The sequence below is a fragment of the Gigantopelta aegis genome, chromosome 15 (assembly GCF_016097555.1).
Source record: "Gigantopelta aegis isolate Gae_Host chromosome 15, Gae_host_genome, whole genome shotgun sequence".
Taxonomy (NCBI): domain Eukaryota; kingdom Metazoa; phylum Mollusca; class Gastropoda; order Neomphalida; family Peltospiridae; genus Gigantopelta; species Gigantopelta aegis.
Window position 1 is genome coordinate 20,332,230 of NC_054713.1, and position 13,792 is coordinate 20,346,021.

Consider the following 13,792-nt stretch of genomic DNA (forward strand, 5'->3'; position numbering starts at 1 on the left):
GAACAAATTAATGGCCAAGCCTTTCTCACAAAGTTTTGAGGAGATTTTTTTTTTCAACCCGGTCGAAAAGAAATAACCAATACTGAAATTTTTGTCATACAGGTTAATATAACACAAAAGCATCGATTTTAAAAAAATTTGGTCTATTTCCTTAATAAAAGCTTTAAAACAACAAAAATTGCTCAAATTACAAAAAAATTTTTTTCCGAAATGAACAACCATTCCCGGCCTTGACATTTTTTTTGTTAACAAATTTTTTAAATACCAGTTTTTCATGTCTCTTGAATTAAGCAAAACCAATTTGACTTTTCATACAATTCCACTTTGTTAAAAAGGACCTGGGTGGTTTTTTGGGGTCACAGAAATATCCCTTTCCCAATTTTCGCTCACTTATCACTGGACAAAGTAACACGCCATGATACGAAAAGGGGTCCCAAATGTGGCTATTCTTCTTTTAAAGGACCTTTGGTGAACAAATCATGTCAAATTTAAAAAAGGGGTTTTGGGGTCCAGCAAGATAATACCCAATTTGTGGCACCATATTATTTCAGCATATTAAAATTACACCCTGAAAGCTAACAAGTTTTCCAATGATTAACATGATTATAATGTACAATGTGTCATATATTACTTCAGAATCTATAATATATTGTGGAAAATGTAAATGAATCATGTTAATCTGTTTTACTATGCATCAGCATTAATTACTCTGCATGTAAATATGTATATTGATTAATACAGTGTACACTAATTTGAAATAACTGTATAATGTGACCATTACATAAGATTCAAATTATATAATTTTGGATAGAACAAAAAATACAGGTACCAACTGAGCACCACGAACATTTTAAAAGTGTTTTCTAAATAGTATCACTTTTTGGATTTAACACATTCTTTTTCTCAGTATGAGCATGAATAATGTTGCTACGTACTGTTTAAGTCCTACTTTTGTCCTTCTGTTTTCCTACTTTTGTCCTACTTTGTATATATTTTCATTCCTACTTTTGTCCTACTGTTTCATAAGGGTGTGCTCGACAACCTAAGTAAGGTCATTGGAAACAATGTAATTACGATTACAACAGGCCTTTATGAGTGGAATACTTATTGAACTATTTAGGTACACGTATGCATAAAAAAATTGATATAACACATTTTTTTATGTTCGGTTCGGTAAAATTTTTCACGTGCATATATACCACGAAGGCTTCACGCACGCCTATCATGGGCTTAATCTCTAACTTTCGCCAGTGACTAAGTCGGGACAGGAGGGGGGTGGGGGGTGGGGGGTGGGGGTGGGGGGGTGGGGGTAAGTTTGAAGTGGACGGAATTTGGAATAAAAGATTTAGTAAAAGGTAAAAAAAGCCTAAGTCCTATGGAGAATAACCTGCATCCTAACCATGTCCGGACTAAGAAATTAAAACCAAAAGTATTTTTGAATGCTTGGCCTAAAAGGTTTTAACGTTATTTGAGCAATTGAATGGGCGCCAAAGTAAAGTGCGTTGGACTATTTATAAAAAACTAAACATAAATATTTTGAGCCACAGCGAAAAAATTTAAAGTCCAACTAAGCCCAAAAAAAGGAGGTCACCTGTCCTAGGTAAGGTTGACTACGTCGGTGAAACTGGAGACTCCCGGAGGTTCGGCAGAAGATGCTGGCATTGATGCAGGGTATGAACTACCGTACCGTAGTCGGGGCCGCAGACCGCTCGGATCATCTTATGTAGATTCCGGTTGTTCAACTTGCTGTAGAGTATGGCTTATTTGTAGGTCTACTGCCTCTTGTGTGTGACGACTACGGTGTGGTGAGTGCCGAACACCTTGTTGTGCAGTTCGTACTCGCTGCCGTCTTCCAGGGGTCTTCAGTCTGTTTTGAGGTGTCCACCGCGAAGGTTGGTCAGTTCGGTAGTGTCCCCCTGCATGTACTGATGAAGTTCTTTGTTCATCTTGTCCGCTTCTGTGGCGCAACAACAAGTCCTGGTGCCGGCACCCGTGGATTGGAGGTCGGTGGTACCGCCCTTGGAGCCTGGCACATCGCAACGTCCAGGCTTGAGTATGGCTTGTCTGGGGATGCTGGTGCCGATGGCAGTCGCGTCCTCTTCGGTGAAGTCGGTGGGGGCGGCGATGCGGAAGGGACCGCCGCTGGCGGTTGAGCCGCCAGCTTTAATGTCCCCTGAGCCATCTCTGGCATGCCTTTCTTCTTCCTCCTTCCTCTTCCACTCACTCCGTTCCTCTCCTTTGGAGACACGGTCGCCCATGTCCCGGTATAGGTAACCCGGAACTCCAGTAGAGGCCCCAAAACTGGCTATCAGTCCCTCCAGGTGGGGGGGGGGGCAACTCGAGAGCACACATAGACACGTCTACTCACATCGTGAATACAGTTGGGAGTGATTTTTTCTTGTAATATATTTGAATTTGTGTGACAAATATAAATGATGCCCTAAATTGATTGTGTTAGGGAAGATGCATAGCATATGGCTCACACTGGAAGGAATTTTTGTTTGGCCAAATGTAGAATAGTATTTCCTGGAAAATGATTAAAATGTGGTCAATTTAAGGAATATTTTATTAACCAAAGACTAAATATTGTAGCCACTTTGTTTAAAAATTAGCAATTGACTAATTTTGCAATGTACAGGGTGAGCCCTGCTTGGGTCGTGCTGAACTAAACTTTGAGAGGCCTGGATAATTGAGGTTTTTATTTCACAAAAAAAAAAGAGTAACTTTTGTGAAGTTATTTGAAAATAGATTGATGTGTTTCTCAAATTAGTTCGTTTGTGAATTCATTAACATACATGTGCATATTATGTAGATGTATGCACTTCAGATAAATGTTTTAATTAATGGATGACATTCACAGTTGAGGAATCCCAAATACTTTTTAAAAAAAAGAGAAAAAAAAAGAGGTTAGAGTAGTGCTATCAATATTGGTGTTTTTTTGTGTCAAGTATTTTAGGACTTATCGTTTAAATGACAAACAATGCATAATGCTCTGTAGAAATGTATCCCTACATGTACTTAAATGCCCACTGAGAAAATGTTTTTTAAGATTCTGACCATATGATTTTTTGTTTATAATTTTAAAAGACAGTGATTCACTGAATTTAACTTTTTCTTATTCCAGGATCAAGATATTACAAAAGAAGAAAGTTTTAGAGAGGTTTGTGTAAATTTACAATTGAAAACCTTTTACATCAATTGATTCACAATAAATAGTGTCCTTTATTGTATTAATTTTATGATTTTCAAGCTTAGTTGAGATCTTAACTTAGGAATCATCTACAATTATCCACATTCTTATGAGCATACGAACCATACAGGTCTTGGTAATGTGTAACATCAGTCACAGTGAAATTAGTTTAATATGCAGGGAACATTTTGTTCAGTATCTTGTCGCGATTTGCTACACAATTTTCAGAGATATAACTACACAATTCAGGGCTTCTAGAATTTTTATAAAATCCACTAGCCATGCCATGGGATCAGTGATTTAAAACATTTACTAGCCACGATTAAAAATTCACCAGCCCTACTTTACTTTAAGTTAATACAATTTTATTAATAGAAATAATTGGATATGTCGCCTTAAGAGGGATATAGAGCTTAAAAACATTAAGGCTGGGAGGGGTGGGGGATGGGCAGGATATTCATATTTACAAAATAGACTTAAATGCAGCATTTTACAACTTGGTTTTCACTAGCTGTTGGGCATGGCAATAATAGTTATTTACTAGCCCAACATTGAATATCACTAGCCATGGGAGTGGGGCCACCATAATCTAGAAGCCCTGTCTGGCATGGTAATAGTAGTTATTTACTAGCCCAACATTGAATATCACTAGCCATGTGTGTGGGGCTGCCATAATCTAGAAGCCCTGTCAGGCATGGCAATAGTAGTTATTTACTAGCCCAACATTGAATATCACTAGCCATGGGAGTGGGGCTACCATAATCTAGAAACCCTGTCTGGCATGGCAATAGTAGTTATTTACTAGCCCAACATTGAATATCACTAGCCATGGGAGTGGGGCTACCATAATCTAGAAGCCCTGTCTAGCATGGCAATAGTAGTTATTTACTAGCCCAACATTGAATATCACTAGCCATGGGAGTGGGGCTACCATAATCTAGAAGCCCTGTCAGGCATGGCAATAGTAGTTATTTACTAGCCCAGCATTGAATATCACTAGCCATGGGAGTGGGGCTACCATAATCTAGAAGCCCTGTCTAGCATGGCAATAGTAGTTATTTACTAGCCCAACATTGAATATCACTAGCCATGGGAGTGGGGCTACCATAATCTAGAAGCCCTGTCAGGCATGGCAATAGTAGTTATTTACTAGCCCAGCATTGAATATCACTAGCCATGGGAGTGGGGCTACCATAATCTAGAAGCCCTGTCTAGCATGGCAATAGTAGTTATTTACTAGCCCAACATTGAATATCACTAGCCATGGGAGTGGGGCTACCATAATCTAGAAGCCCTGTCAGGTATGGCAATAGTAGTTATTTACTAGCCCAGCATTGAATATCACTAGCCATGGGAGTGGGGCTACCATAATCTAGAAGCCCTGTCTAGCATGGCAATAGTAGTTATTTACTAGCCCAACATTGAATATCACTAGCCATGGGAGTGGGGCTACCATAATCTAGAAGCCTTGTCTAGCATGGCAATAGTAGTTATTTACTAGCCCAACATTGAATATCACTAGCCATGGGAGTGGGGCTACCATAATCTAGAAGCCCTGTCTGGCATGGCAATAGTAGTTATTTACTAGCCCAACATTGAATATCACTAGCCATGGGAGTGGGGCTACCATAATCTAGAAGCCCTGTCAGGCATGGCAATAGTAGTTATTTACTAGCCCAGCATTGAATATCACTAGCCATGGGAGTGGGGCTACCATAATCTAGAAGCCCTGTCTGGCATGGCAATAGTAGTTATTTACTAACCCAACATTGAATATCACTAGCCATGGGGTTGGGGCTACCATAATCTAGAAGCCCTGTCTAGCATGGCAATAGTAGTTATTTACTAGCCCAACATTGAATATCACTAGCCATGGGAGTGGGGCTACCATAATCTAGAAGCCCTGTCAGGCATGGCAATAGTAGTTATTTACTAGCCCAGCATTGAATATCACTAGCCATGGGAGTGGGGCTACCATAATCTAGAAACCCTGCAATAGCTGTCGGGCATGGCAATAGTAGTTATTTACTAGCCCAACATTGAATATCACTAGCCATGGGAGTGGGGCTACCATAATCTAGAAACCCTGCAATAGCTGTCGGGCATGGCAATAGTAGTTATTTACTAGCCCAACATTGAATATCACTAGCCATGGGAATGGGGCTACCATAATCTAGAAGCCCTGTCAGGCATGGCAATAGTAGTTATTTACTAGCCCAACATTGAATATCACTAGCCATGGGAGTGGGGCTGCCATAATCTAGAAGCCCTGTCAGGCATGGCAATAGTAGTTATTTACTAGCCCAACATTGAATATCACTAGCCATGGGAGTGGGGCTGCCATAATCTAGAAGCCCTGTCAGGCATGGCAATAGTAGTTATTTACTAGCCCAACATTGAATATCACTAGCCATGGGAGTGGGGCTGCCATAATCTAGAAGCCCTGTCAGGCATGGCAATAGTAGTTATTTACTAACCCAACATTGAATATCACTAGCCATGGGAGTGGGGCTACCATAATCTAGAAACCCTGCAATAGCTGTCGGGCATGGCAATAGTAGTTATTTACTAGCCCAACATTGAATATCACTAGCCATGGGAGTGGGGCTACCATAATCTAGAAACCCTGCAATAGCTGTCGGGCATGGCAATAGTAGTTATTTACTAGCCCAACATTGAATATCACTAGCCATGGGAGTGGGGCTACCATAATCTAGAAGCCCTGTCAGGCATGGCAATAGTAGTTATTTACTAGCCCAACATTGAATATCACTAGCCATGGGAGTGGGGCTACCATAATCTAGAAGCCCTGTCTGGCATGGCAATAGTAGTTATTTACTAGCCCAACATTGAATATCACTAGCCATGGGAGTGGGGCTACCACAATCTAGAAGCCCTGTCTGGCATGGCAATAGTAGTTATTTACTAGCCCAACATTGAATATCACTAGCCATGGGAGTGGGGCTACCACAATCTAGAAGCCCTGTCATGGCATGGCAATAGTAGTTATTTACTAGCCCAACATTGAATATCACTAGCCATGGGAGTGGGGCTACCACAATCTAGAAGCCCTGTCTGGCATGGCAATAGTAGTTATTTACTAGCCCAACATTGAATATCACTAGCCATGGGAGTGGGGCTACCATAATCTAGAAGCCCTGTCTGGCATGGCAATAGTAGTTATTTACTAGCCCAACATTGAATATCACTAGCCATGGGAGTGGGGCTACCACAATCTAGAAGCCCTGTCTGGCATGGCAATAGTAGTTATTTACTAGCCCAACATTGAATATCACTAGCCATGGGAGTGGGGCTACCACAATCTAGAAGCCCTGTCTGGCATGACAATAGTAGTTATTTACTAGCCCAACATTGAATATCACTAGCCATGGGAGTGGGGCTACCACAATCTAGAAGCCCTGTCTGGCATGGCAATAGTAGTTATTTACTAGCCCAACATTGAATATCACTAGCCATGGAAGTGGGGCTACCACAATCTAGAAGCCCTGTCTGGCATGACAATAGTAGTTATTTACTAGCCCAACATTGAATATCACTAGCCATGGGAGTGGGGCTACCATAATCTAGAAGCCCTGTCTGGCATGACAATAGTAGTTATTTACTAGCCCAACATTGAATATCACTAGCCATGGGAGTGGGGCTACCATAATCTAGAAGCCCTGTCTGGCATGACAATAGTAGTTATTTACTAGCCCAACATTGAATATCACTAGCCATGGGAGTGGGGCTACCACAATCTAGAAGCCCTGTCTGGCATGGCAATAGTAGTTATTTACTAGCCCAACATTGAATATCACTAGCCATGGGAGTGGGGCTACCACAATCTAGAAGCCCTGTCTGGCATGGCAATAGTAGTTATTTACTAGCCCAACATTGAATATCACTAGCCATGGGAGTGGGGCTACCACAATCTAGAAGCCCTGTCTGGCATGACAATAGTAGTTATTTACTAGCCCAACATTGAATATCACTAGCCATGGGAGTGGGGCTACCACAATCTAGAAGCCCTGTCTGGCATGACAATAGTAGTTATTTACTAGCCCAACATTGAATATCACTAGCCATGGGAGTGGGGCTACCACAATCTAGAAGCCCTGTCTGGCATGGCAATAGTAGTTATTTACTAGCCCAACATTGAATATCACTAGCCATGGGAGTGGGGCTACCACAATCTAGAAGCCCTGTCTGGCATGGCAATAGTAGTTATTTACTAGCCCAACATTGAATATCACTAGCCATGGGAGTGGGGCTACCATAATCTAGAAGCCCTGTCTGGCATGGCAATAGTAGTTATTTACTAGCCCAACATTGAATATCACTAGCCATGGGAGTGGGGCTACCATAATCTAGAAACCCTGCAATTGTAAAACATTAAAAAGTAGTTGCTAATAAATTTTAAATTGACTAGAAACATTGCTAATAAAAATGTTGAAAACAAAATGTTCCCTTTAATGTTGGTCACGTTGAATATTATATGGATAATAGGCATTGTAATGTCTGTAGTACTTCAACTTCATTTAAATTGCTAATCAATAATTAAATATTTTTTGTATGCACAAAATTGTTGGGAGGTAGATGAGAAATGCATGTGAAATATCGGGTAATTAACAAACAAACCAGGCCTGGTGCTTATACAATGTTTAGAAAGAGAGAAATGTTTTATTTAACGACGCACTCAACACTTTGTATTTACGGTTATATGGCATCAGACATATGGTTAAGGACTACACAGATATTGAGAAAGGAAACCAACTGTCGCCACTTCATGGACTACTCTTTTTGATTACCAGCAAGGGATGTTTTATATGCACCATCCCACAGACAGGGTAGTACATACCATGGCCTTTGATATACCAGTCGTGGTGCACTGGCTGGAACGAGAATTAGCCCAATTGATGGGCCCTCCGACAGGGATCGATCCCACACCGACCGCACATTGAGTGAGCGCTGTACCACTAGGCTATGCCTCGCCCATACAATGTTTAGAGTCTAGACTCAAGACTAATTGAGTCGGAGACAGTAATGTCATGACAACGCCATACAAATTGTATGCTTTTGACGTCTTTAAAGATTGAGACTTATAAGCACAGGCATTGATTAATTTTGTTTAGTTGAATAGCGAAAAAAGTATGCATGGCAGAACATTGACATTTGGGACAAAACCTGTTTATTATGTTGTGTAATGATGACAGAAATGTTTATTTTGATACATGGTTTATGTTTAAAATGGTGCATGGTACAAAATGTAATGTCAGAAAATGCTAAACCAGTTAAAAAAAACCCTCATTATTTACTGTACATACTAGAAAGTTGACAGTGATCATACATACATCAAAGATCTTAAAAAGGGAATCCTGAAATGTTGGAGGCAAAACTAACAGAAGTTTAAAGAAATAATATGGAATACATATGGAAAAATATAGCAGGTTTCCTGTCTAAGACTATGTCAAAATTATCAATATTTGACATTCAATAGCCAATGGTTAAGAAATCAATGTGCATGCTCTAGTGGTGTTGTTAAACAAAACAAACATTTTTGTATCAAAATGAAAATATTACACTAAATAGATGATATACATAAACTGGTTTGTACAAAATATCAAAGTTCTGCTTTGCATACTGATATTCTAAACAGGAAAATGTATTTAATGTGTAATACTTTTAGTCGTTAAAACCCCCCTATTAATTGGCATTTTTTAACATTAGCAGTAAACTCAGGGCAGTATTTTAAAAGTACATTTGCCCTTATTGGTCTCATATGTGTATATATAAGTATATGTGTATATGTTTATGTGTATATAGGGAATGACTGGTTACTGCCTTAAAGGAGAGGACAATTAAGGCATTTGGCCTGGTATGCATATTCAACGATATATAATGCACATTATTGCTTAATATCAACACGTATAATCGTATAGTTAATTAATAAAACGGTTAAATGTGACGACTATTATATATAACGGGCGCAGCCATTTTGTACCATCTCAGTGAGTACGCCCTCTGGCGAGCTGGTGGTTACGTAATACTTAACGCGTCACATCAGGAATGAGCCTTAGAACTAGAGAAACACAATCTACCTGGTTTTTGCGGGATGATAAATAGTCATACATTGCAATGTTCTGTAATAATACACATCCCAGTAAGCCAACAGTAAGTATATCCAGCACTATATATATTATTTTTCAATACAAAATAAAATACCATTGTCAAAGTGGCTACACAACAAGTCAAAACAATTAACAATGTTTTGCCCATGCATTAACCTACGTACTGAAATGATACACGGAGTGTTTTCTTAGTTAATTGGTCTATGCTGTTAGTTGCTTCTACCTTTGATTCCTGATTGGCAGGTGTGTATTTGATTGGTAAAGAATTCAGGTGCTAAAACCAATACTTTTTTTTATCCAAAAACCAAATTGTACTATTATTAATCAGTTCAAGGCGTTATGTTCTGATTTTTATACTCGTTTTTTTTAGTTCTGTCATTCAGTTACTTTACTTATTTCAAGTTAAGATCGCCCATTGTGGACTTGATGTGTTTCACATAGAAAGCATAACAATAAAACCCTCTTTTGCAGAAAGTTACTAGAATGGATTTATTGGTTTTTGCATCTGAACTCTTCATATCTGTACTATGGAAAGTCTATACCAGTGCTATACGAAATGATATAATTTTCACTAGGCAGGACGGGCAGCTGGTATCAGTGATGACATCATCAACGAAAGTCTGAGCCATATCAAGGACCAGGATGTAAAAGATCGACTTAAGCAGTACACCCAGGAAGCACTGGATAATGGGGTAACCTAGAACTTTACTTATGCCTATGGGGAGATTCGGGTAATTGCGGACATTCTTGGCTGCCACTGTATTTGTCACTTTCTTACATGACACTACACGACAATACCTGCCTAAAATTTAAATAAACGTGATTGGCTTTTAGTATATCACAATCAGCCATTAAATACCACAGACTTACATAGTAAAACAAACAGGATTAAAAGGAGAAGGGGTAGAGAAAAGGGTGTGGGTATAGTGAGTAGAAAACTGCTGTACGTTTACATTGGATTGGGGAATTTCTAGCCTAAAGGCCCTTTTCCATGGAGCGTATTATTCCAAACTTTCGGCGCCAAACTCATGCTGCTTTTGTAAAAAATCGCTATCACTATCTACTATACATACGTTTCCATGCAAGCAGATTGCCGCGCTGATTAATGACCGTGCGAAAAAAAATTGCTAGTAGAGGCTATTTTTCTCCGCTTGTCTGCGTGGTCAGCTAGAAAATGTTATAATTACATCATTAACGTTGGGGTATCCCAATACTGTCTCCATATCATGGGGGGACATCCGGAAATAATCATGGTATTTGTCACCGTCAAGCTCGAGATGTTTAACCAAGTGGTAAAAGACACCATATTTCTTTCTTTCTTTGATGATATTGTGGACCCAAAATCTATGTTTTCTTTTGTTAAGCATTATTTTCTTCTTGAGAACTAAAGCCAAGAACATGTCTTCAACATTAGACTCTTCCCAATGAGCAAGTAATAGTTTCAACTGGAGGTGCTTTGACATTGCCATTTTGGTTGTCAACATGCGTTTTCCCTAAAATCTGCACAAACTATCTGCTTCATGGGGAATGGATTGTCTGCGTGGCTGTTATTAACACGCGTGGCAAAAAGTAGCGCGACAAAAATCAGCCTCATGGAAAAAGGCCTTAAAATTAGTGTAAACTTTGGCAAAAACATTCAGTAGCAGTTCTGTATTTTAAAGGCAGGATGAATTTAATTTAGTGAAACCCCTCAAAACTGGACCTTACCAGAATTTCCTCAAAACTAAACTTTTTTTAATATCGGTACAGAATATAATCACTCTAAAGCAAATAGCCCTTAAAACCAGACTTTTTACTTGGTTCCACAGATCATATCGGAGGGTTTTTACTGTATTATGAGTTGTACTGGATTGTTTATTACAGGCGTTTGGAGCACCTACAATTGTTGTCCACATTGATGGTAAAAAGAAGATGATATTCGGTTGTGACCGGTTTCCCATATTAGCTATGATTCTTGGTAAGTCTGTAGGTAGTTAATAGCTAGTTTTACGTGCTCATATACCACAGTTTTACCACTAGGGTTTCGAACACGCCCATCTCGAGTCCGACCTCCAATAAGATTGGGGGCCTGACTTGGGACAAGACTTACTTACTTAATAGATAATTTTGAAATTATCTATTAAGTCCAAAAATTAAATGGGGTGTGTGTGTGTGGGGGGGGGGGGAGAGGTAAGTCTGTAAGGATCATCTGTCAATTGTTGGAGATAGACTGGCAGGTTGAGATATTTCCCATTGGTAGAATGCTTGCTCAAGATGTGATGGAAATAAAAGGAAATATTTTTTATTTAACGACGCACTCAACACATTTTATTTACGGTTATATGGTGTCAGGAATATGGTTAAGGACCACACAGATATTGAGAGAGGAAACCCGCTGTCGTCACTTCATAAGCTACTCTTTACGATTAGCAGCAAGGGATCTTTTATATGCACCATCCCACAGACAGGGTAGTACATACCATGACCTTTGATATATGAGAAATAGCCCAGTAGGCACACTGATGGGGATCAATCCCAGACCGACCGCGCATCGAGAGGACACTTTACCACTTGATAACATGCCGCCCCTAAGATGTGATGGATTTTCACAGTTGGTAGTAGAGTTAATGTTATCATCGACAACTAATATGTGATTAGATAGATCGAAATACATGGGGGAAAAGTTTCAGACAAGCATATCTCTATCTTATTTGTCCGAATTTGAAGATTTGCTTCATCCTGGTGGGTTGGGGAAGAAACAATTTGGACACAAAAAAGATAGATATGCTTTCAGACATTTCGATCTTTCTACTCATATTAGTTGTAATCTATGTAAAAATGTGTAGTGATTCGTTTGCAGCAATATATAGTCATTTGGCAATAATGCTAATATGAACAAATGTTGTTATCCAGATTCGGGCATTTTCAGCCTGCTCCCCTCACCTACAAAAATAGGAGGCTGTGTCGTTAAACAAGTATTTTTCATTTCCTTTTTTCAGGTGAAGAGTGGAGAGGACCACTGATAGGGTTGAAAGGAAAACTTTGAGTGTTTGCGAGTTGTCGGTAGCAACAGCCAACTACCTGTGTGCTGTGTCGATATATGTATTACATATGAAAATAAACGGCACAAAACCGAAGATGTTAAAACGGGTTTCTACTCCAGTGTTGTACAGATTCTGCATCAAATCAGTCTTCTAATAATGTGTAAAAATTGTATATGCACTATCCCTTTGTCACCACTCCACCCAACCCACTTTGGGTACTATACACCACTATTGTCCTTCACCATATAGTATAGCAGAGTAATTTATGTGAGCTGGAAAGTAATTTATGTATGTAACTGCCCCTTAACCCCACTCCACCCAACCCACACTAGATCCTGCCCTAAACTTGACACCACTTTGGGTACTACTATGTGGGCTGGAAAGTAATTTATGTAACTGCCCCCTTAATCCCACTCCACCCAACCCACACTAGATCCTGCCCTAAACTTCACACCACTTTGGGTACTACTATGTGGGCTGGAAAGTAATTTATGTAACTGCCCCCTTAATCCCACTCCACCCAAACCACACTAGATCCTGCCCTAAACTTGACACCACTTTGGGTACTACTATGTGGGCTGGAAAGTAATTTATGTAACTGCCCCCTTAATCCCACTCCACCCAACCCACACTAGATCCTGCCCTAAACTTGACACCACTTTGGGTACTACTATGTGGGCTGGAAAGTAATTTATGTAACTGCCCCCTTAATCCCACTCCACCCAACCCACACTAGATCCTGCCCTAAACTTGACACCACTTTGGGTACTACTATGTGGGCTGGAAAGTAATTTATGTAACTGCCCCCTTAATCCCACTCCACCCAACCCACACTAGATCCTGCCCTAAACTTGACACCACTTTGGGTACTACTATGTGGGCTGGAAAGTAATTTATGTATGTAACTGCCCCCTTAACCCCACTCCACCCAACCCACACTAGATCCTGCCCTAAACTTCACACCACTTTGGGTACTACTATGTGGGCTGGAAAGTAATTTATGTAACTGCTCCCTTAACCCCACTCCACCCAACCCACACTAGATCCTGCCCTAAACGTTACACCACTGTGGGTATAGCAGAGTAATGTATGTGGGCTGGAATGTAATTTATGTATGTAACTCCACCAACCCATACTAGATCCTGCCCTAAACGTTACACCACTGTGGGTATAGCAGAGTAATGTATGTGGGCTGGAATGTAATTTATGTATGTAACTCCAACAACCCATACTAGATCCTGCCCTAAACATTACACCACTGTGGGTATAGCAGAGTAATGTATGTGGGCTGGAATGTAATTTATGTATGTAACTCCAACAACCCATACTAGATCCTGCCCTAAACATTACACCACTGTGAGTATAGCAGAGTAATGTATGTGGGCTGGAATGTAATTTATGTATGTAACTCCAACAACCCATACTAGATCAGGCCCTAAACATTACACCAC

At 40.0% G+C, this 13,792-nt stretch overlaps 1 protein-coding gene across 1 annotated transcript in view; it reads left to right on the forward strand.

Moving 5' to 3' along the window:
* The window catches only part of LOC121390212 (glutathione S-transferase kappa 1-like), a 24,891-nt gene extending 12,457 nt beyond the window's left edge, over window positions 1–12,434 (forward strand). The window contains exons 5-8 of the mRNA XM_041521982.1: window positions 3,125–3,160; window positions 9,894–10,010; window positions 11,182–11,275; window positions 12,297–12,434. Of these exons, the coding sequence (XP_041377916.1) occupies window positions 3,125–3,160; window positions 9,894–10,010; window positions 11,182–11,275; window positions 12,297–12,343 (294 nt within the window). The 3' untranslated portion in view covers window positions 12,344–12,434. The remainder of the gene's footprint in view (window positions 1–3,124; window positions 3,161–9,893; window positions 10,011–11,181; window positions 11,276–12,296) is intronic.
* Window positions 12,435–13,792: the final 1,358 nt, after the last annotated feature.